General features: G+C 42.3%; 1 protein-coding gene across 1 annotated transcript in view; it reads left to right on the top strand.

The window, feature by feature from the left end:
• The window catches only part of LOC150083789 (uncharacterized), a 98,419-nt gene extending 75,243 nt beyond the window's left edge, over positions 1-23,176 (top strand). Inside the window, exons 2-4 of the mRNA XM_090375792.1 lie at positions 10,124-10,370; positions 14,192-14,311; positions 22,749-23,176. Coding sequence (XP_090231918.1) covers positions 10,124-10,370; positions 14,192-14,311; positions 22,749-23,119 — 738 coding nt within the window. The 3' untranslated portion in view covers positions 23,120-23,176. The remainder of the gene's footprint in view (positions 1-10,123; positions 10,371-14,191; positions 14,312-22,748) is intronic.
• The last annotated feature ends 2,226 nt before the right edge of the window (positions 23,177-25,402 follow it).

Here is a 25,402-nt window from a genome sequence, read left to right as displayed (position 1 = left end):
GTCCAGTTTTCTGAGAGTCTCTTGCCCCGCCAAACCGATCTGAGATCAGTTGGTAGTTGTGGAGACCACGTGCAGATCTAGGATGATCCGTCTATACTTTTTATCATCTATGATTTTAAATAAGTCAGCATCCAAGGATTGAACCAGGTGGAGCTTCTGATAAGGGAGGAACCGATCTTTCAAATGTAGTCTCGAAGGAAGAGCAAGAAGCTTGGGAGTGGAGCGGAGACCTGGTTGGGGAATCCGCCAGCACACGGTGTCCCAAACGTTGGGTGCTGAGACTCTCCCGGAAATCATTTTTACGGTGAAGATGAGTCTTCTCTCGTGCATTAATGCTGAAAACCTGGTTAAATTCAGCGCGTCGGCCATCGGTGTTGTGCGCTGCTGTGGTGGGAGATGACACTTCCAGGTTGCCCACTTCAGGAGCCAGTATTCAGCGGCTTTTAATGGTTTAATTGTGGTGTCTGCAGCTGAGCCCCACAACTCTACTCCATACAGTATACTTCCAAAAACCATCATCCTGATATACATTTTTATCAGGTTTGTGTTGTCAATGTGTAGCAAGTGCTGCTTGGCAACCCACCGTTTCTTGTTGAATTTAGCACAGAGTTCGTCTATATGATGATGGAATCGTAATTTTCTGTCGAAGATTACACCCAGATCTCTTTGCTTTTCAACGCAGGGGATCGGGACTCCGTCAATCGCAGGCTGAATTATGGTTGGTATGGGTTTAAGAGAGAATACCATGATGGCAGATTTCTCAGGATTCACTTGCAGGTCAAAATTCGTGAGGTACTGCCGTACTTCTGATAAAGTCTTGTTGATGGTTACTGTGGCATTTTTGGCTTCATCGGTCAACTTTATTTTTGTGAAGATCTTTAAATCATCTGCATATGATATCATATCTGTTCTATTGTGTATTAGTGGGTAGATGATAGCAGTGAAAAGAATTCCGGACAGGACTCCTCCTTGTGGAACGCCTGTTTGTATTTGTCTAGTATACCTTTGTTTTCCTATGTACATTTGGATGATTCTATTATGAAGAAGGGATGTCAGAAACTTCAATACTGGGCCTGTGATGTGATAGTAATTTCGAAGTAGTTTGAGCAAGGCTGGGATGTGAACACTATCGAACGCAGCTTGTAGATCAAGATATGTGATTGCCATTTCTTCTTTCTCCTCAAATGATCCAAGGATTGCATTAGTAGTCATAATCAGGTTACTAACTGTTGATCTGTCTTGCAACGAATAATGAATTTGCTGGGGCCTGTGCGGGAGAATGTGCGTGGTAAGTGTTTTCAGTACTGTTTTTTCAAGTAATTTCAATAGACACGAGGAACGAGAGATGGGTCTAAAGTGCCTGGCTTCAGTTGGCTGGGAAACTTTTGGGAGTGGCCTAACAGAATATAAATTCCATATTGGAGGAAAAAATTCTCCTTTTAATATGCTATTGAAAATTATTAGGAGGGGATCACTTAGAAATGGGCTCAAACATTTAATGATAAATTGTGGTACTTTGTCGATTCCCGCTGTACCAGTTGCAGGCAACTTATTAATCGCAGATAAAAGGTCTTGTCTTGTTAATTCAATGGTTTCAAGTGCGTCTCTGGGCATATCATCATCAGACATGGGAATATCACTGGGCTCATGTTGGTTTAGCTGAACTCGTGCAATAAAGTCCATCCACCTTTCGGGATCAAACTGTGGAGGGAGTTCACAGTATTTCTGTCGGTATGGTGGACAGCCCTTATGAAGTGTGGTTTCAATGTGATATTTTATAGCTTGAGACTTGAGGCGGTTGAAGTTTGCTCGTCCTTTGGAGTACGCAATTCGGTCTGGAACTAGTCCTGTCATTTTCCACTGTTTGTACAGTACCTGTTTAAGCTTAAAACTGTTGCTCAGCTCAGGAGTCCACCATCCTCTCGTACGTTCAGAGATCCTTATTTTCTTTGAGGCTGCATAATTAGAAATTGTGATGAGCCAGCGAGTTAAAAGGTCTAAGGCAAGTTGATTATCACATTGCTCAAGTGCATTCCAAGGAATTGCAGTGGCTGCTTCTAAACATTTAGTAATGTTGAGTAATTTTGGGCTCGTTATTATCTTGGTGTGGACCCGAGTCGAGACGTTGTAATTTGGAGTCGGAAAATATAAGTTAATTAAAATTGGCATGTGATCAGATTGAAAAGCTATTTCTGTTGTAGAATCAAGTTCACAATTGCTTGATGATAGCACAAGATCAAGATGGTGATCACCTCTGGTCGGGAGATTATTAATCAGATGGATTCCTAATGGGTGAAGGTTATTTAGCAATCTGGACTGAAGATGAACAAGTTGAGGGGAGAAGTTAAAGTCTCCACAGATAACATGCCTTGCTGAGTGATGGAGCCCATGAATGAGCCAATTAGTTATCTCGTCGACGGTTTCAGCATCGGGTCCTGGAGGGGTGTATATAACTGCAAAATCAATGCGAGCAGATTTAAATACGCATGACACAATTAGCCCTTCGAACTTAGTGGACTGACTATTATAATTCTTAGTAACAAGTATGTGCGGTGTTTTGTAGAAGAGTCCCACTCCACCTCCCCTTTTGTCCTGTCTGGAGCAGAGAATCACATTATATCCAGCCCACACTGCATATGGAAATTGCTCCTCATTTCGGCCAAGCCAGGTTTCTGTTATGCAGAGCACATCAAACTTGTGCGAAAGTAGAAGCTCTTCTACAGTTTCAAGCTTGTTACGGATGCTACGGGCATTCTGATAGAATATAGAGATGCTATTATGTCTGGGGATATTCCTTAGTATCCTCTGCGGTCTTTTTCTCTCTTTTTTTAAGGCGTTTCTTTCAGATATCCTAACAGGAATTATTTTGAATTGGCTTCCATTCATGATTTCGGTAGTGAGTCAGCTAGTGGGGTTGACTGGACCCTGAATGTGACCGTGGCTTGATTGGCTGTGCCTCTGAAGTCTGGTGGGCGGCGAGGATTGAAAGTAGGGCCTGATGAGGAGCCCTTGAGGCCAAGTGGATGGCTGACACAGGATTTTATATTGGGTACTGTTGCAGTCTAATCTGAAAGATGAATAAGAAGGCCATTTTGTGGGTAATTGGTATACATCAACGGATATATTCAAATGATCACTTATGCCATTTTTAACTTGCTCAGAGGTTGTGTGTGGAGCCAATCGTGAGATGAATAGGCTTTTGCGAGTGGGTTGTTGGTCGACGTGTGCTACGTTGCCAGTAGTCTTGAGCCAAGAAGTTGGGGCTGTCCCAGTTATATATGATCTTCTCGATCTCTTGTTTCTTCGTGTCTCAGGTACCATCCTTGCCGTTTGGCGCTTTTCCTTCGTTGTGTTTCCTTTGGATACGTGAGGGGACGGCCCGGCGACAGCCTCAGCCCACGAGTGGGGGCCAAGGTGAGTTTCTGTAGGAGTTTCCTGACAGTGTCTACTAACAGAATTGGGATGAATGGTATTTGTAATCATGGATCTATCCAAAATTTGATTCGGTGCGTCAAGCTGGCGAGGTGTGCATGTTCGGCCTGCTGTAAAGAGAGCTAGGGGATCTACACTTGCAGCGTTACTTTCATAAGTTGATACCTCATAGGTTTCTTTTTGATTCCGCATTGGGTTCTTTTTCAGTGCGGAAGTCTGATTGTATGCTGTTACATCATTCTCGTTATGTGTCATCCCATTGGTGGGTATAGAAGAGGTGAATGGGAATCCTGCACCTTGGCCTAGCTTCGAAGTGAAACTATTCATAGTCATGCTCTTAAGTTCTTCAAGTTGTCTCTTCAGATGAGATACTTCTTGCAGGATCTCTAAGTTTTGAGCCCGCAGAAACTGGTTTTCGGTGAAGAGATCAGCGACGCATTCAAAAATTCTTTCCATCTTACCTAACGTAATCCTTGCATTATCTGTTTGTAGGGCTGTGATAGTTCTCGTGTGTTCAGTGATGATTTCTATAAGGCTTCTACTAATTAAATCGTTAGTGATTACTTGGTCAGTATTGGCCATCGGGCTTTCAGGCATACTAGTTTTTGTGTTAGAGCCATTACAAGCAATGTCTGTTCCGTTTTCGTTAGTAACAACACAGTCAGAAGGTTCGGCAGGCGGTAATGATGTCAGTGATGTGAATTTGTCGACGTCAGTGTCTTGGATACTGTTGTCTGCTTTCCGTGGGTTTACGGTTTCATTCTCTCTGTTGATTTCGCTCGTTCTGTTACAAATATCACATGTCCACACCTTTCGCCGTTCTTTATTCAGCTTCCATAACACTGTGGGGGTGCACGGCTTACAAAATCCCCTCTTGCACGAAAGACAGCTCAGAAATACAGCTGATTTCACCACCTTACAGATAGCGCAGTTGAATTGATTATTTGGCATTTTTTCCGTTGAGTATTCTCTTTCCAAAGCTCTAAGTTCAGTTTCCACAAACTGCTTGATTAAAAAAATGCTCAACCAGGGGAATGTTCCGTAAAATTAGCTGGAGGCAAGGATTAACTTTACTACCCTTTAGCAGGTTACTCTTGGGAATTAGCGTATTACCTTTGACCTTGTTCTTCTCGCATTCAGAAACGGGGTTAGATAGGCTTTGAGCGACATCTATATACTGTACTTAGCGATAGTCTTAAATAAAATTAATATAGACGATTACCTGAAAACAATCATATTCAGAAGACGTTACTATGGGATCTGCGACGATGAGACGAACCATCTGATATAAATTGCATACTTGCGAGAATAAGAAACACTGTATTATTGCAAGATATAGGGAGAACTTCGTTCAGGGCGACCTTACACTACTCGCGCATGCACTCTATATCTATTACTTTAATCGGAGCTCATTCGCAAGCTGCCACACACTATACGCGCACGCACTTGCTCCAATTCAAAACTTTATGTACGTATCGTATTCCCAGCAATATCCACTAGGCCTAACTGTCAACAATGCGTGTATGACTTCAGCAAAGCGTTAGCAAAATGCTAAGCCTAAAGGGATTAGGTAGATGACGAGAGAGTACAGATAAGATAACCCTCGTAATAACAAAATTTTCTCACCCACGTAATCCTCTTGCGAAGTTCTTTGAGCTGGCACACTTTTCCGGTGGAAGAAAACACTTTAAACACATTAAAATAACTCAACATTCAGGAGCTCCAGAACACGTGGCTACACTGAATGACGGCCATATTATCTCATGATATACACTCTAAATGGGCGCTTGCCTGTTGTCTATATTATATGTTAAAATAAATAAATAAATAAATAAATATGGTGGTGGGTTGTCCGACTCTGACGAAAATGATCTAAAATTTTGACATCCCGTCGATAAAGAGATGGGAGGGTCCTTTCTACCCTCCAACGTGTTCTGCTTAATTTCTATTGCTAATTAACTTTATACAGCAGCCTTGATGAAAAATGGGCATCGGAGAAAATGTATCCTCACGTACACCCAGGCCTTCCACTGGGCGAGAGCTGACTTCTTCGGGGATCGCCTCACCATGACTATAAATACATGCACTTCCTTTGGCCCCTGAGGAAAGTGATGGTAGATATTAATAATGCGGATTCGTTGGAGACGCATGCCGAAGCGTCTTTGTAAGGATTAGTCTGCATCTCGATTACAGTTCACTTTTACAGTTGGGAATTCTTTACCATTAGCATTCTTGTCAGTCTTGGCGCAACCTTGTGGGATCATCAGGGGATCTCGAAATGGATGCTAACCGTTCCCAGTCAGAAAGTTATCTCCAATTGTTTGAGGAAAATCATCGAATGCAGAAATGCCTAAAAAACTTCAAGCGCTCCCATTTCGGGTGGCACGAACCGTACATGTTTGCATCCTACATTCCCAGTAAACATCCCCAACTTCTTCAACAAATCTTGAAGAATACGGCGATAAAATCACACGCTTACCTTTTAGTGAGCGCGGGTGGCGGTTTTCCATGGCGTCATCGCCGTCAAGAAAGGCTCATCTGCATATTTGACAGGGAAAGAAGAAGAAGAAAAAGAAAAAGGTTGATACAGGCTGCTGTAGCGCCTTTTCAATTACAAGTTGATTGCCACGCTTCATTAATGGTAAAACGTCGGGCAGCAATCGGTTCAGCATCTTCAATATTTTTACCATTATGAAAATTCGAAGTGGGCCAATAGGGTTGAATCTTTTCCTCTCACTGCTGGCATAATCTGGCTATTGTCATTTGCGATTTGGACTTCTCAAAATCTATTTTAGATCTTGGGGAAATTCAAAGGTCAGCTGAATTGATGTCTACGTAAATAGAGAGTCAAATAGTTTATTTTATTTTATTATGGTTTTTAATTAATCATTATTATTATTTTTTTCGGCAGAGCGGATTGTTTTGTTTGTTTGTCGTAGGGTTTCAGCGCATTAGCGACTTAGTTCCTATTGCGCTATATATTTGTCTGTAAATTTTGTGGGTTTTGTGGACGATTTGCCCATTTGTTGAAGGAAAAAAACCCAAGTTTCCGGGAGAAAAAACAAGTTGCGGTCTATTGAGACCGACAAACTGAGTCACGTTGTGAAAAAGGCCCATGAAAATTCCTCGCGACATCGACGGGATTCAAACTCAGGTCTTCTCCACCCGGTGTGGGAGCTGAGAACTTCCTCGCACCATATGAGTAATGTAGGATTCAGGGTCCTCGGATAATTTATAATCATCCCACGCATCTTTTTTCTCTGCAACTGATGTCATCAGTTCTTTTGTTGTCCAATTTGGTGTACGCCTTGAACAATACGTCTTCTTTAGTATAAAATGTTTAAACGGTTTCCAGAATAATGTCTTCGAACATCTCCCATTTCGCATTTTTTTAAAAAATTGCCATTTAAATCCGCTTTAAAGAATATTGAAGAATGTCTAAGACAATTTTACATCGCCCCCTTGTGAAAATTAAACCCGTTTCCACTTTAATTGGCATAGTTATTTCTTTATCGTGGTTCCTTTATTTGAAGGTTCCTAATATCTAACGTACCGTTACTGAAGTAAATCTTGCGCTACCATATACAGATCCCATTCCTCCTACCCAATCATCCACCTTTATTCTGCATGAGTTTCAATATCCGACCAAGAAGCTACGTTCAAGAACTGCAATTATTGGAAACGTTTAATTTAAACTTGTTAACTATGAAACAGAACCTCTCGAAATATTAATTCTACAAATACGTTTCGAACAAAAATTAGGGAAAATAAATCGTGGTTTGGAGAGACAAACTTCAGGAAATATTAAAAGTGTACTTCTGTGTTCGATCACTATAAAAATTACAAAATCTTAAGAAACACTCTGATCACTAACAAAAAAACCCGAACGTTACGTGTGGTACGTCCCAAGGCACTCACTCTGGTCCAATATTATTCAGCATCTTTGTAAACAATCTCTTTTCCTTCATAAAGAAAGCAAATGTTAAGATTTGTGCAGATGCTATTCTTTGTTCTTTTTAACACTCCAAATGAGCATGATTTAGACGCAGATTTAATTATAATACACAGAACTGGGCACATCACTGTAATCTTTCAATTAGTGAAAGCAAAGAACTCTTTAATGAGACCTTCCCATCAGATTACCGAATGTAGCCACAGTTGCACTTAAACGGTGGCTTCTCTGACATTATTTTTGTGTCCATATTATCTTCGGGATATATAAAAAGTAATTCTTTTCCAAAGAAAGCTGATAATAGCTTTAGCACTTATTATTATTATTATTATTAACCTTAGGTTCACCTCCTGAACAGCCAGTGGGCTAGGTGGGTGTACAAATATTTTAAATACAGCGTACAATTTTATACAAATTTTTGATATTTAAAATAATGAAATTGTTTAGAAAATTGTATTCACTTAATAGCAGTAACTTTAAAATAAAATTGGTATTAAATTAATATTGAAATTACAAATACAGGTTGTCCTACATATTTTTCTGTCATTACAATTTGCTTTGCTTTATATTTTTGCAACAAATTATTTCCATTTCTCATATAAATAAAGCTCACATTTTATGGTAATTCTGGTGATTTTGGTCAAGATTTCATCCATAATTTGGCTTCTGTATCTTCTATTTTCTCCAAACTTATTTGGATCTATGGAGAAGGTGTTGAAGTGGATCGTATTACGTGGGAACATTCCTTTTAAGGAGTCCAGGACAGTGAGCTTCATCCTAAGTGGATGTTGCCGGCTCTGGTGGTTTCTATTGCTTGCTTTGGGAAATGAGATATCCTCTATCGATGGGGGCATCAACCTGACGGGTTAGCAGCTTAGAGAGTGTGGACAGGTTTTATTTTGAGAACAGTGAGCTTCCAGTGGGGTCATGCCTAGATTGACTAGAAGAATAGAGTTGGAGATGAAGAACGGGTTCCCTGCCAAACGGTTCAGCCACCGCAGAACCTATGTTCCATCGTCAAGAATCTGTTACGCAGACGGGCAGGTGCTGAGGACCACACTTCAGATGTATATAGTGGCATAGCAGTGAGACACCTATCAATGTATTGACAAATCAGATTGATGTGGCAGCCTACGAGCTCCTGGCGGATAGCCCAGAATGCAGCATACGTCTTCTTCTTTGTCTTCAGGAAGTGATCTTTGAAATTTAAATCTTCATCCAACGTTAACCCTAGGTCAGTATGCGATGATTCTTTTGGAATCGTCTCGCCATTAACTACAACTCGGATGTCATTTCGGAATTTCCTAATTGTCATGTGGGCTGACTTCACATTGTTTAGTTGGAGTCCAGTTGGATGTATTAGTTTTTCGAAAACTTTTAACAAAGTACATCCTATGGCAATTGGGCGGAAGTCTTTACCAGTCTTGGGATTTTCAATTTTAGGGACTGGTTTGACATAATAAGATTTCCAGAGTTCTGGTATGGCGCCTGTCTTTAGAATCTTCTGGAAGATGTTAAGGAGGATATACACAATGTACACAGAGCACACCTTAACCATAAACAGTGGAAAGCCGTCAGGTCCAGTTGTAGCCTTGTTGCGCAGGCCATTTGTCACGTCAATGAGCTGTTGCTTAGTAACTATTATATCATCCAAAGCATTTAGGGTTTTCCCAGTTAGACTAGGCAGGATTGCGATTTCTTTGGTCGCATCTGGATGAACAAAAGATATGCGCGTCCACTCCTCAAATAGCTTTCCTTCCATGTTAAAATGATTGTTGTATTTCGAGGAAATTCTCCAGGGCTTCTTAATTTGGGACAAGATATACTGTTGATGGGCTCCTCTCTTGAGGCGCAGGAAATGAGCTCTCTCCCTTTGAAAGGTTTCGTGGTCTGTGCTGTTTCTGGATCTTATCCATTTTCTATATGCCCTCTGCTCAGGAGCGGATTAAGGTCGGTCGAGGCTCCGGGCGCAGAAGAAAGTATTGGGCCCCTTAAAAAAAAGAGAGAGAAAGGGAAAATAAAAATACATGTGAACCATTTTTTTAAATAAATAAAAAATATTATGTACTATTAATGTTTTATTTCCAATAAAATTTGAATATAATATAATTAATAATAGCATAATAATAATCACAAAGTTTTGAACTAATAGTTGAACATATTAGTTTAACTATTAGTTGAACTAATATGTTCAACTAATTTGTTGGGGTTTGGCGTGGGCCTTTCAGAAGTCGGGGCCCAGGGCGCGCGCCCAGTGCGCCCGCCGTTAAATCCGTCTCTGCCTCTGCTTACGTCTAAAGGCAGTTTTCATGTCCGGATGAAACCATCGCTGGGGTCTCTCGCTAATTCTGACTTGTTTAGATGAACCAATCATGGCCACATGTCTCAACTGCTCAGATAAAGATTGGATTGCCTCTTCAGTGGATAATGAAAATAAATTATCCAAATTAATGGCGGAGAGATGGTTGATGACTATTTCAGGTTTCAAGAATTTTATAGAAAATATCAGTTGAGTGTGGGTATCTGAATTATAATTTCAAACTTGAGTTCCTGATCCCGTTGATAATGAGAAGGCACAGGTAATAATAGGTGAGTGATCAGAAGAAAATGCGAAAGAGCTGGCAGGTTATTAGAGTTAGGAAAGTTGTGAAAAACAAGGTCTAAAGCTTGATTTTGTTTAATTAACTTAATTCGTGTTTCCTTCATTAAGCGGCATTTTTGTTTCTTGCTTTCTTCCAGAATATGGGCCCATTCCAGTGGATGAGGATCATCGAGGTGGCCGAACCCAAGTTCTACTTGCTCTTTGACTTCGACGAAAGCAACTCCATGAACAGCAGCGACATGCTTTCTCCAATCGGCGCTTTTGGACTGACCTTCGACGAGGTTCCCATGGTGCAGCTGAATCACGAAAGGGAGGTGGTCAGGTGGGCCAGACAGGTTCTTCCCAATGCGGACGGGGTGCTTCTCATGAACGTGGAACGTTGCAGTAAGTTATGAAGGAGAAGCTGTTGAATACGTCGCAGTTAAGTATTCGAACGTGCAGTTAGGCGAAGCATTTCGAGGGCACAGCGCATCACAGCTGGTTACTGCTCGTAGTAACCTCAGAACCTTAGTCGCCTCGGCGCAAATACTAAACAACAAAAAGAAACTCATATAATATATACAGGGTAGGTTGAATGGTTTAGAATTACTCGAACTTTTTCATCGCGTAAACAAACGAAAATAATCATTTATTCCTTGACAGTTTCAAGCGAAACTCCATTAGGCTAGCAACATTTTCGGGGCTGTTAAGAGTTGGTAGCGAGGCAAGTAAAGCCGCGATGAAGAGTCAATAAATTCCGTTTGCCAACTGCTTGTATTCCTGGCCGGTTTCTATGTACTTCGGAGGGAAAAGTCGAATTACCGGAAGAGAAATCACATAAGAATGGGTCATACAGAATTCCTGCAATGTGAAACGAACCTCAGACATCTTTTTCATATTCGAATGATATATAAAGCAAATCAAATCAAATTATTTATTAAGGTCACCCGTAATTGATTACATCTACCCATGTGTTTTATATCTGTAAATTGGGTGTGTTCTGTGGTCGATTTGTCTGTTTTGATGGACGAAAAACTCCAATTTCTATGGAAAAAAAAAACCTTGCTATCTATGCCTGAGACCGACTAACTCAGTCACGGATGAAAAGAGTCCATTAAAGTTCCTCACGTCATCGACGGGATTCGAACCATGGCCTTTTCCACCTGGTGTGGAGAGGGCGTTGACGATATTACTGTGCTACGCGCGCAGACTGATATATAAAGCAATAGAAAGTGCACTCTTTGGCGAAAAATAGCGAAAAAATAAAACAAAATACAACGCAAACTTCCTTTAACCCGCAATATATCACAGCCTTGGAGGAAACTTCCCACCAGCTTACCGTGAATCAATGCAACAATTTCTCCATTCCTGTTCTGTTCTTGTCCCAGTCTTGTCCCAACTGGTCCTTGTCCCATCCCAGTTAAAAAGTGTTCTGTTCTCTAACAGAAAGTTTTTAACTGGGACAAGGACCAGCTGCTCCCCTCCCCGATACGTCTCTTTAACTAGGCAATGATGTTGGCCTACAAGGACCAGTTTCATACATCTTTCCCATTCAACTCACAATAGTTTTCAGTGATCCAGCCCTTTGGTGTCACGCAATAATTCCTGTCAAATCAAAACTTGCTGGACATGGGACATTCTCCTGTTAAAAAAAAAAAGAAAGAAATCCGCGTTCGCAAAACTGGAACAGATGTATTCGAAGATGGGCATTGTGAAAAATTCAATAAAATCGTTTCTGAATGCGATGAAATTGCTTCCGTTACTACCACAAAATCCGTCGTTGTAACATTGGAGTTAGACTGACGTTTCTGCGTGGTGGTAACATACAGAAAACAGGTTCAAACCGACACTCTGGCGAAAACCGTGAAAGGGCTTAAGTCTGTTGCGCCCAAATCCTTCTATTGCATGAAAATAGGGGACATTAAGCTTAATCTCCTGAGAATACTTTGCCGAGAAACCCTTTGTTGCATCGTTTCAAGTGAAATCCGAACACACACACACACACACACACACACACACACACACACACACACACACACACACACACACACACACACACACACACACACACAAGCTATTGCTTCCTTTATGTTCCCGAGACACCCCGGTTAATTTTGGTGCAACTGTGGACGCAGTTTTTCTTGATAATATGACGATGTGTCTGCGCAATTGTCCTCCCTGCTTAATATTCGTCTTTGACACGATCAACCCGAGGACACTGCGGTCGACTGCTGCTCCTCAGAGAGTCGATCCGCTGCAAAGGTGTCCTTTCTTCCACTCATAATAAAAATTGTCGCTTTTATTTAGGCGTAAATGTTCACTAATGGTCTTCTAAAGCAGTGATTCTCAAGGGGGCCCCAAGGGGCCAAGCCACATTTCTGAGGGATCACAGGTGGAAGTCATAAAATTGGGTGCTGTGGAAACTGTTAAGTTGGCCACGAAAAGTTCATTTCTACAATAAAATTATTACTAATATAAAAAAATAAAAAATTGTGAGATCCGCAAGGATCTTATTAAACTTAAGAGACAATAATATTATTGTAATATTTTTTGTTAAGAGCATAGTTGCTAATAAACAAAATATTATATGACTAAACATTGTATTATAAATAAAGATTGCAGTTAATAACTCCCTTCTTATTATTAATATTTTAAACAAATAATAGACGTTGTAAATAAAAAGTGTATTTGATAAAGGGCATATTTATTATAAATATTGCGTTAATCGTAATTAAACAGTATGAGGGGTGGGCCGGCTACAGAGGTGAATGAATCTCAGAAGTGAGCCACGAGCAAAAAAAGGTTGAGAACCCTGGTCTGAATGATGGAGGAAACAAGTTTCGTAATTCACGGATTGTTTTCTTATCCAGAAAAAAAAAAAAAAAAAATGCTTGAATTATGAAAAAATCTTTCTGAAATTCACTTTAAATCTCGCACGATTATTAAACGTTATTTTTAAAAATGTTACGTGATAAAATTTCATTAATTAATCGAATCGAATTTATTATTACGTAAATCTTCGCGCAATTATCTGACGGAGGCGGCAACCCCTCGCTGTCGTTTCATCGGAGCCACTTATAAGTACAGTACCGAGGCGTCTTCTTGGAGTTTCTTAAAAGAAATCCTCGCACCCACTCGCGTCACACCAAAGGATTCCGACCGAGAAACTTCCGTTTCCGGGCGGCCATTTTTCTCAATTCCTTTTGCAGGTGGCGAAGCGAACGGTGTCTTCGGGTCGGTATTTCAAACGCAAACTTTCCCGGATGGGAGCTGAAACGGTGCGACGGGGCACGAGAGATCGGAAACTCCAGTGAAGAGCTCAGAAACAGTTATTTTTGGGGAAGAAATCATCCTCTTTGATACGCATTAATCATCGATCCACGGAAAGAAAAAGAAAACTTCGGGTTCGTTTACTTTTTTAAGAGCATAACGCTGCTGCCCGGGTACAGTGCCCTAAAACAGTCCCATAAAAACCCGTACTAAACATTTGAACCCACAATGCCACGAGCGTGTAGAAATTCGCGAGCCCCGTATCGGAAGTTAAATTCGTTTAAATCGTACCCGTTTCGCATTTTCTTCTCCCTTCAAAGATAAGCGCAAACTTTATAGAAAATTTCATCGATGTGTTCATATCCGTTTCGGTTCCCTTCGGAAACGATTGTGGTTTGAGAAAGCGTCTTTTAGTCGCGAGTTCGCGCTCGAAAAAAAAGCTAAAACGTAATGCTTATCGTAAGCGAACAACACAACGCGTACTCATAAAATTCTAAGAAATAATGTTTTGTTTTCAGCATTAAATATGGAAGCCCGGGGATTTCAGTCACTTGTGCAGATTTTACGTTTAAAATTATTCGCTTCTTCCACGATTTATTTATTCATTCGTTATGTTTATAACACAAACGAGCGCCTCCGTAGCCACGTGGGAAGGAGCAGCAGTGCGTAGCACACGCTTCTTGATTAGACCGCCGGGGTTCGAGTCCGTGACCACCAAATACGGAGGATGCGGAAAGGTCAGGGAATGACCACCGCATATCCCCAGAACAATATGGCCTTAGTTGCTAATGCTCCTAAAAACCAAATAACGAGCATATTGTGAAAATAAAACCCGCACGCGTGCAATGGTGAGATGGAGATAAACCTTTTCTGTCTGAAAGAAATACTTTTTTTTTTAAATGTCCCTACAAATTACTGCTTGCGGCATTCCCTGACACGCTGGCATTATCTTTCAGGTCAGTACCCGTTCGTGACATATCTCATCTTAAGGAGTGAAAACGACAACCCCCGCGCCGTGGCCACCAAGCTGAGGAGCTGGATCTCCACCATGGTTTCTCAAGAGCCTCGCTTCATCGGTAAGTGTCCACATTCTTCTTTGAACCGTTTTAAAACAAACGTTAACGCTTTGCAAGAACACATCTCACACTCTGAGTAACCTAGGCGTGGGAATTCCACCTCATTGCTGCTCACTGCGTGCCAGTGAGCAGCAATGGGGTGGACTTCTCACCTGCAGCACGCATTCGTGCGAAACCGAGCAATGTCCAAAAGAAATTCTTACAAGAAGAGTTACGCGTTAGCGATGAGAAACGGTCTGACTTATGTAGTCTCGCGCACACCAACAGATTTTTATTTATTTTTTTATTATTCCATGTATAAGATACTCCGTTGCAAAACTTACCACACCCGCCTGTTTCAAAGAACCTTTCATCGATACAACATCGAATAACGTGTCAGTTCCCCTTCGGCCTCAATTACACCCCGCATACTCGTTGGTAAACTCCGAAACACTTTTTCGTAAGAGGAAGGCGTATTTTGGTTCATTCCTCCTTCCACACACCTTTCAATTCAGCCACTGATTGCGGACGTGTTGGCCCAGTCCGAAGCAGACATTCAGGATGTTGATTTTCGGAGGTGAGCTGTATGGAGTAGAGTTGTGGGGCTCGGCTACAAACACCACAATGAAGCCATTAAAAGCCACAGAATATTGGCTCCTGAAGTGGGCAACTTGGAAGTGTCATCTCCCACCATGGCAGCACACAACACGGTTGGCCAACGCGCTGAAGTTTACTAGGTTTTCAGCATTAATACATGAGAGAAGACAAATCTTCTCTTATGAGAGAAGTCTCAGCGCCCAACATTTGGGACACCATGTGCTGGTTGGATCCCCCAGCCAGCTGTCCGCTGAACTCCCAAGCTTCTTGCTCTTCCTTCGAAGCTACATTTTAAAGATCGGTTCCTGCCTTATCAGAAGTTCAACCCAGTCCAATCTCTGGATGCTTACTTTTTAAAATGATAGAAGACAGCGTATCCTAGTTCTGCACGCGGTCTCCACAACTACCAACTGATCTCAGATCGTTATGGCTTGTTAAGAATCTCACAGAAAACCGGATTCAATGAAAATATCTTTTGTAATCTCAATTTCTATCATTTTAGTTATTTATATTAGTTTTTCTTCCAAGTAAATGTTTATCTGCTATGAGAACTTTCTTTTTATATGCATAATCTGCCTATAATTTAATCTTTAAACTTCCGGCGAGGTTATCTCTGCCGCTCGTTAGCCCCTGGCATGATGTCGTGAACGTCATTGTAGTCGTGGTACTTGCGTGTACCGGTGAACCATACAATAAAGATTTTATTGTTCCACTGATCCCAGGATGCTGAATGGGTTTAAGGTCGTGGCTTTCAGCAGACCAATGAAGTTTTCGCGCGTCCTTCTTTAAACCAAGTTAATGTACGCTGTGCACGGTGTAGCTTTAAGTATGATGCTCAACGTGATAATAATCATGACATACTGCATCAATGACACGGTGCATTGTCATTCTGAAGAAGAAAAGGGCCTTCCCCGTACTGCGACCACCGCGCAGAAAGTGCACGCTTGTTCAGAATGGCATTCCAGAAATGATGGGTCCTGGTCCAAGCCGAAACCAGGCCAATCAGTGCCAGCCAGACGGTAGTAACTACTCTGCCAAACTTAACATTACAGAACAACACCCCCCTTCCCCTCTGGTAAATTACATTCTCTGCCACACCAAAAGGCGGCCATCACATTCGGGGAACGGCACACGTGATTCGTAACCCCATATACGCTGTTTATTATTCATTTCCCCCCAGACAGGTATAACATTTAGTCACTTCTGGACGGTTTCATCAAAATGCTTGAAAGCAAACCACAGCTATCCGTCATTCCGATAAAACCGTATCAGAACCGGAAGAATACACCTTTATAATTCTTATCGTTTATTCTTCTTCTTAATTCTTTCTTTGCTTTTAGCATTAGCAAGGGCACATGATGCAAGAAAGCAAGCTAATACAGCATCAGCAAAAAAAAAAAAAAAAAAAGAAACTCTTATTTCACCCATCCACTCGCTCCAAATGTTTGTCCAGTTCTGCCTTGAATCTGTTTAAGCTATCAACTTCTACAACAACAGATGGAAGTTTATTCCAGCAATCAACCACCCTCTGGCAAACTTCCGCACATCTATCCTACAACTGTCTTTCCTCAATTTGAATTTATGCCCTCTCAGGCCATTATTCTGAGTAAGAGGAAGAATCCCATCAGCATTGAGCATGCTCAAACCATTCAAGGCTTTATACACCTGAATCAGATCACCTGGCAGGTGCCTACTCTCCAGACACTGTAATTTGAAAAAACTTAAGCCTTTCTTCGTAAGAGTACCCCTTTGTTCCATTCACTAATCTTGTTGCCCTTCTCTGTACCAGCAGCTCTACATCCTTCTTGAAATGGGGCCTCCAGATCTGTATACAGTACTCCATGTGTGGCCTGACCATTGCCTTATAGAAGGGAATAATCACCTCCTTATCCCTGCTAGAAAAATTCCTGTATATCATTGACAAGACACCATGAGCTACTGTTGCAGACCGTCTGCACTGCTCAGAAAACTTCATATCTGACTGTACAGTTACCACCAGTTCCTTTTCATTCTCTACCACTGTCAGTGTACCACAGAGTTGATACGTTACTCTGGGATTACTGCTTCCCATACTTTACATTTGTCAATGTTAAACTTCATTTGCCACCTCTCAACCCATCTGCTCAACTTTTCTAGATCCAGTTGCAGCAATGTACTGTCATTAGTGTCATTAATAACCCTGCCAACCTTCGTATCGTCTATAAACTTGCACATTAAACCTGATATACCATCATAAATATCATTTATAAATACAGAAAACAATAATGGATCCAAGACTGAACCCTGAGGGACTCCACTGATAACATTAGTCCAGGATGAGCAGTGTCCATTGATTACCACTCTCTGTCTTCTCCCACTCAACCATCTGTTTATCCATAGCAGAAATTTGACCATAATGCCACACTGTTCCAATTTGTGCAGCACTCATCCATGTGCAACAGTATCAAAAGCCTTTCTAAGATCGAAATATATGATATCAAAATTATTCTTTGCATCCAGTTCCTTTGTGGCCACGTCATAGTATCCAATCAAATTGGTCAGGCAAGACTTCCCCTTAACAAAACCATTCTGTCTGAGCTATAACTGAAGTCTTGTCTAGATGATCCTGCCGTGTTTCTTTAACCAGTGCCTCCATTAATTTCCCTGGAACAGAAGTTAAACTAACAGGTCTATAATTACTTGTGTCGCCTTTTGATCCTCCTTTGTGAATTGGGGTCACATACTGTAAATTCTTAAAGTCATTAGAGAGGCGACGCCGGACTGATAAAGCGATGATGGACTCGACAGACACACAGCTGCAGGAAGCAGTGGACTATATCTACCCTGTTAATAATAATCACAATTCGCCGCAGCCATGCCAAGTGAATAAAAATTCCCGTTTCAAAGGAAACTGTGACAGGCCCCCACATAATGGGAGACCTAATCGATTAAGTGGACCCCGCAATCAGTCAACAATGGCCATCCCTCCAAGGTCTTCTCCATGTATTTCTGTTTCTCTTACCAAGCATTCTTCTGCTTCACGTGAACATCTGGATGCTCTTCCATTTCGACGACCTTCGGATAACAATTCTTCCCAGACCAATACTATTGATGGCAGCACAGTTCCTTCTGATCAGCCTCGCTCTTCCCACACGCTATTTGCCCATTTTTCTCAGAAGGAGCCCCTCGTTGGCACTTGGGCTCATGTTGCGGCACTTCCCTCATATCCTATGTTTCCCCTGCCAGCTACTCCTCAATCTCCGACAAACAGCCTTCTGAGCTCACCAATCAGAATCACTTACTGCAGACAGCTCTCAATTATAAGAAGGTGAATTTCCCTCCACTGACTTGATGCACGCCGCCTCTTCCATCACCACATCATGAGGCTGTTCCTGACGATGCCACTTGCCCCTCGATGCCTACCATTGGAGTTATGGCCACTTCTTGCACTGATAACAGCAGAAAGTACAATCGCGCTTGACGGTTTCATCCATGAAAGTAGAAGCTGCCCGCGGATTGCGTGGTTGCAACAAGGCTAGACCCTGACATATCCCCACTGACGTTTAGAATTTGATACTAAGCAACACTGGAGTGGACACTAGTGTCCGCCAAATGCGTACATTACGCATCTTTCTATGTCGAATGTGCACCCTCTGATCTAGCTACAATACTTAAACCTCACCTGTGGCCATTTGGTTCAAGGGTCAGGGAGTTTCGGGAAAATTCTCGAGTTTCTGTACCCTCACATCGTCGCTAGCAACTAAAGGGATCAGAAGACATTAGATTTGACATGCTCTGCTCAATTTTTGCTCAAAACATCAGGAGCATCTGCAATAAGCTACACTTCTTGCCATCACTCTTGTTCCTCGAGGAATTTAGGATTATTTGTCTTACAGAAACCTGGATCTTCCAATAAACAGCTTGATACCCTGTTGAGTACCTCATCTTATCATGCAGCTACTAATGATTGTACGGGAAGAAGAGGAGGAGATGTTATGATTATTTGCCATCGTAATTTTTCACTTTCCTGCCTAAAGATCAGCAGTCAGAACGCTTTGAAGCGTTATGCGCCAATGTTACATGTGGAAATCACCTAATCCAAATTTGTCTAATTTATCTTCCACCTGATCAAACATAAGACTCCAGGGATGAACTGTAGTCATGGATCGCGACCCATCTCACCCCAGATAAACCAACTTTTCTTACAGGGGACTTCAATATGCCCACCACAAGACACTCTGAAACTAGACGAGACTTCATTATCTTCAACGAAAATTTAGGGCTGGATTTCCTTGAATCACAGCCTACAAGGGGCAACCAGGCGTTGGACCTAGTATTTCATCGTGCTGCTGCAGATTTGATGCCCACAATCCCGACCTTTGCCTTTAATTCAGACCACAAACCACTAACCTTTGCCTTTACTTTCCCGTCGATGCATCCTGATGATGATGAAGTCCTCACCAAAATCATTTTTTCAGTTAATTTCATCAAGCAAGATGTCATTATGAGTTTTCTCACCTCAACCAACTGGGATGCTCTTTCCACCCTGCCGATCGATGACGCCACTAATGGCCTTGCTTCCCACCTGACAGCAATGGCTATTCAAGGGGACTTCTAAAACCATCAAAATCTCCAAATGGACAAAACCATGGTTCTCAAGAGACCTGAAGCCCGCCTTTCTAGATAAGTAGCGTGCCTTCATGAAATGGAAGAGTTCAGAAACCACACACGATTTTATTAACTTTAAAAAGAAACGGGCATCTTTTCTGAAGCAAAAACGACAAGCCAACTATAGATATATATATAGCTGACAGATTAGTAAGCTCGAAACGGCCATTTCCAAAGCACTGCAGGAATATTCAGATGAGAGCCTCTTCATAGAATAGGCAGACAGTACTTTTGGTGACAGTTGCGTAAAGGAAGAATCTAATCATCTAATCATCCCTTCCCCGTTCCCTTACGCGATTTGACTCCCCTGTCTACACTTAATATCACAAAGGAAAACTGTTGAAAGTAATAAACGAGTTAACGAGCAAAGCTATCGTCGGGTCTGATAGATTTCCTTTGTTCATCATTAAAATATCCTGTGTCTCCATTGTGGATATTCTTTTACATATCTTTAATTAAATTTTGCGAACATCTCCGTACCTCAAATCTGGACACACTACTGCGTCAAACCCATTCCGAAGAATTCGAGGCCTAAAACTGCGATTTTCGTTCGATTTCAATGGGCTCTTCGCTCCTTAAAGTTTTTGAAAGGACAATCCTAGCACAACTTATTGAGCACTGTTTTCAGCACAGATCACGTCACCTTCACAACTTCGTCCTTGGGAGATCTATCACCAACCTCCTTCAAACGCTGTTTCACGTACAGGAAGCTTTGAATTCTCGAGCGCAGCTCGACATAATTTTTCTTGACGTTAAATTTGCATACGATAGGATTTCCATCACATCCTTGCTTAACAACTTGAAGAACTACTCCAGGATCTCCGATAACCTCCTCACTGTACTCAAAAACATTTGCAGGAAAGACGGCTCCTTGTTGAGCACAACGGTCTCTAACGACCCTTTACTGTCTTCAGAGGGGTTCCTTAGGGTGGCGTTTTGTCAACAGCGCTGTTCGCAGCGGCTTTGGAACCTATGCTAGCAAATTTCCAAAACATGATATCGTACGCTGATGATCTGAAACTCTTTATTCATTGAGATCAGCCGGAGCAAGCGCTCTCTGTCCAAGGAGCTGCAACAAAACAAATCTCTCAGATAAGCACATTCCTTCAATACCTTGGTCCGAGCTAAATGCCGAAAAATCTGCCCGGATGACGTTTACAAAGAGCAGAAGAATAAATCCATTGCACATCTCTATAAATGGACATCAAATTAAACATGTCAACTGTTACAAGGAGGTCTGCTATTGTAACCTGTCTTTTCAGGAGCACTTCAAGGAAGCAAGGAACAAATTCTTCGCAGCCCTTTGGTCTGCTCTACAGAAACTGGTTGGTTTCGGCAATTAGAAAGTAATAACTAGGTTTGTCCGAACTTGTGGGGTACCGGTGGCACTCTACGCATCGGAAATCTGGTCCTCTGCCCCTCCGACCTACCTGCGACAGTTCTTGGGGACTGAGTATTGGCTTCTGCGATCCCTCAATAGGACTTCAGTAAATCCCCTTACTATCTCTAGGGGTATACTACATTCGCTGCATATGATCCCTTGGAAACAAATCATCACCACCACTCGCAACATAATTGCCCTCTCCAAACTCATTTCGGGTAGACTGGATGCTCCTAACATCGATAGCCTTATCATCCTGCCCACGAAGAACAGCATAATAACTAACTGGCAGACATCTTTGATCAGACCTGCCCTCAACCAAATCAGTTCGCTCAGCCATATGTTCCCAGCAAACACAATTGGAGTCCTCAACGACCTGAATATCAACCCTGAGACAATTTGGATCGACAAAGCCTACAGATCAAAAGTTTTAGCTGATACCTACAGAGTCCTGCAGTTTTAGATCTTTCATATCACTATCGCTTTACGTGGCTACTGTGTTGGAGGATGATATGCGCTCCTTCTCCTGTTCCTGACAGCCTGCAGCATCTTCCTGGCATCCCTGCACTCTTCTTGGACAGACGCAGAACGTATTTAAAGTAATATGTCGGACCTAATCTGTCTTAACTTCTGTAATTAATTATTGACTTAATCTCTGTATATTTTATTTTACCCAATATCGATGTTGTATTCACTTTTATAATCCTGTTACCCTCCGAGCATTTTACTGCTGTCAAGGGGTGAATGTAACTTTTCTTCACCTGATTAAATAATAATAATTTGCACATCTTCAGTCCATGGGGACCTCCCCTGAGTCCAAGGAAGCTCTCATAATTACGGCTAGGGGTTTGCTTACCTCCTTTGCTGCCTCCTTTAATATAACTGGATAGATCCCATCCACCCTGGGTGCCTTTCTTGTATTTATCTTCAACAATTTCTCCCCCAATTTGCTCTTAGTTATTACAAAATCACTTAGCTTCCTGTTAGCGTTTGATAAACGTCTGGCACTCCCCTCATTGAATAACTCCTCACGTGTAAATGTAGATGCAAAATATTCATTTAGTTTGTTAGCCATCTGAGAAGGATCATCAACAGTTGAACCATCAATATCAAATGGACCAATCTGATTGATCCCCTTCCTTCTAGAGTTTACATAAGGAAAGAACTCTTTGCTGTTTTTCGATTACAGGAAGCCTGTGTCCTGTAATTGTGCAGACAGTGTTGCGTATTGAAGTGAGGTGCATGTTGCGCGCTGAAGCAGCATCAGGGATGGTGAGGAGAGGAGCCCGAGGGAAAGGCGAGAAATTAGAAAATTCAATAAAAATACATAATTGAAGTTTCACCGGGGACCGAGCTCGTGATGAGACGAGACGCCACTGTGGGTTTGGAGTGGTTTTTCGTCGTCTGGTGGAGTTTACCGAAGAGACCCGCACGAGCATAGGAGGTGCGTTTTTTGGCATTTTAGCGTTTAGTTATTCTTTGCAGACAATCTGTGCTTGCAGTGCGAGCTCCCTTGAGAGGATTTATAAATGAACTCTCGTTTCTTTCTTTCTTTTTTTTTTTTTTGTGTGGAGAACGCGCTTGGTTCATTGTGTGTTGTGGTTTGTAGTTGGTGGCCGTTGCTTTGCCGGCTTCAGTACACCCTGCTCTTCTTTCTGCGATTACGCGTGATTGCACGCTCACCTATCAGAAGCCAATGATGTTTTCGTGTCAAACGGCGAAATATGCAAAATACGCGCGTCTTTCCTCACTTCGATCCGCACAGCCCGCGCATGCGCCTTACGCAGTGTGTCTGTGTGTCGAAGCTCTTTCTAATCGGTTTCTTTTCCGCAGGCATCTACGAGGAGGTTGCGACGATCGCCAAACCACCCCTCGAGTTCACCCCGAAGCGACCCATGGACAGCAAAACGGGTTACATCATCTCCGTGTTCCGGGTGCTGCCTGGCGACGACAGGATGAGGTTCGAGCGCAACTGGGCCACGTGGAGCGGCGCGAGCCACATCTACAACCGTCTCCCTCCGTACATGGAACTGCGGAGGGTGTCGCTGCACAAGTCCGTCTTCACCGACCACATCGTGTACGTGCTGTTGTGCGAGTGCGCGTCCATTCTGGATCACGTGACGGAAGCCTGCGTCCTCGTCGACCAGCTGAGGGCGCGCTGCTGCGGCTTCACCGCCCTCTACCGCGTCGTCGACATCGTCTGATGGAGCGCGTCTTCGCATTCCTCGCCCGTGTCTCCGGCCGCTTCCCCCGAGGACGTCGTGATAGCGTGTGCCGCATTCTGAACCCCGACAGACACCACCTACTTCCCGTCCATCCGCAGGCCAAATCCGCTGCGACGAGGAAGAGCCGCGCTCGCCAGCAGATGTCGCTCGAGTAGAGCTCGCTGTGATAGTTGTTTCTCTCATCTTCCACCAGGTGTCCCACAAGACTGTTGGCTCGTGTCCTTTGTAAGCGGGCTTCGTGTCACGTAAGGAGGCACCCGACCCCTTCGAATCAATCCCTCTTGAACCGGTGGACTCGCTCCTTGGACCGTTCCGTCTGCCCTTTTGAGCCACATCCACTGCTCTTCACGTTCTCGGAAGGGTGTTCCCCCTCAAGCGTCGTTAGTTGCGCCAGCGGAAAGCAAAAATGGCACCGTACAGAAATTTCCAAGGCATCGCTTGCACCATCCAGTAGGAACCCTGGATGGCGTTAACAGTGGACAAGAAAAGGGATCAAGAAGAAGACATATCGATGGCATGGATTAAAGTGTCACGAATGAGGTTGTATTTTGTAATAAAAATGCCTTATTATCGTATCGTACATTTCCCTCTTATTTAATTTTGGTTTCCCAAATTATTTTTATTTTTTAAATGCTTTTCACGATATCAGCAAGGAGTGCATTTGATGTTTTTTTAGCACGTCGCATTCGAATGGAGAACCACTTTCAGAATCAACACAGCAGACATTAAATTGCGTGCATTCTAATTGAATGTATTTAAGTTGTTTCAAAAATTGCGAATTATCGTATTGTTCACTGCAAACACCAAATAATGCGCATTGTGGTGCACCTTCCAATGAAAAGTATGCTGGCAAATACACAATGTCCATAATTTTGTGCCAATCATTGTCCAAAACATACATTCCCGGATTATAACATTGCGTATGCTCTCTAGGAGAGATAGCTGTCCTGGAACCTCCACGCAAAACTATGAAATGGCATTCAAAGTCCACAAGTGGATTTGGCGTCGCCTCGATGAAGCGAAAGTCAAATTCAACATCATTGTGTTCGGGCGGGAGCGCATCCCTCCGACACAGTTCAAGAGAGCGAACTCGACAAAGGTTGCCGTTGAACTCCTTGTTCAGCTGACCAAAATCTGCAATCCTTCTCGACCTTTGCTGAGCATTACAAGTCAGACATCTTTGTTTTGTGAATTGTGCTTTTAATTTTGAACATTGTGAGATGAACGGGTCAATGGACAGTATCCCAAATGCCTTTCTGGACTGAATTATTTCCCTCCCTTCTTCCAGGAGTTGGTGTAGTTGGATCTTCCTACCTCTTCTAGACCAAAGAAAGCAGAGTGTGCAGTGAACAGAGGAAACCGCGCAATTTCCTTTTGATTCTGAAAGGAAAGGAAAGGGAATACACTGGGCGAAAGTTTTTATCTCATTAAAATGAAGTATACAGGAAGAGAAGTGGGCGTACACCTATGTAGGTTGGAATGCTCGAATAATTGATGGTTGTTCTTATAATTTTAATAATTTTCGTACCACGTGGTTAATAAGTTACTCTGGGATTATTGCTACTCATGTAAAGTATTTTGCATTTGTCAATATGAAATTCAACTGCTATTTCTCAGTCCATCTGCCTAACTTTTCTAGATCCAGTTGCAGTAGCATACTGTCTTTACTGTCATTAACAACCCGGCCAACCTTTGTATCATCTGCAAACTTCGACATTAAGCCTGATATATCATCGTCAATATCATTAATAAAAACAGAGAACAACAATAGGCCCAACACAAAACCCACGGGGACTCCACTAATAACATTAGTCCAAGAGCAGCACCCATTGATTAGCACCCTCTGTCTTCTCCCACTCAACCGTCTCTTTATCCATATTTGCAACTTACCTTTAATGCCATACCTCTCCAATTTGTACAGCAATATACCGTGTGCAACAGTATCAAAAGCTTTCCTAAAATCCAAGTGAATGATATCAAAATTATTTTTTGCATCCAGATTTTTGTCGCCCCATCACAGCATTCAATCAAATTGGTCACAGAATATTCCCCCTTAACAAACCCCTGATGTGAGTGAAGTATAACTGCACTCCTGTCTAGAGGGTCCCACATTACTTTTTTCAAACAGTAACTGCATTATTTTCATGGAACAGGCGAAGCTAGCAGGTCTGTAATTACTCGTGTGTCACCCTTTGTGAATTGGGGATACATCTGCACGTCTCCAGTCCTTCCCCTGTATCTAATGATGTTCTCATAATTATA

This window comes from Mastigoproctus giganteus, chromosome 6 (genome assembly GCF_048544385.1).
Source record: "Mastigoproctus giganteus isolate SK-2022 chromosome 6, ASM4854438v1, whole genome shotgun sequence".
NCBI classification, from domain to species: domain Eukaryota; kingdom Metazoa; phylum Arthropoda; class Arachnida; order Uropygi; family Thelyphonidae; genus Mastigoproctus; species Mastigoproctus giganteus.
The sequence above is the reverse complement of the archived record's forward strand: the minus strand, read 5'-3'. Positions and strand labels throughout refer to the sequence as shown.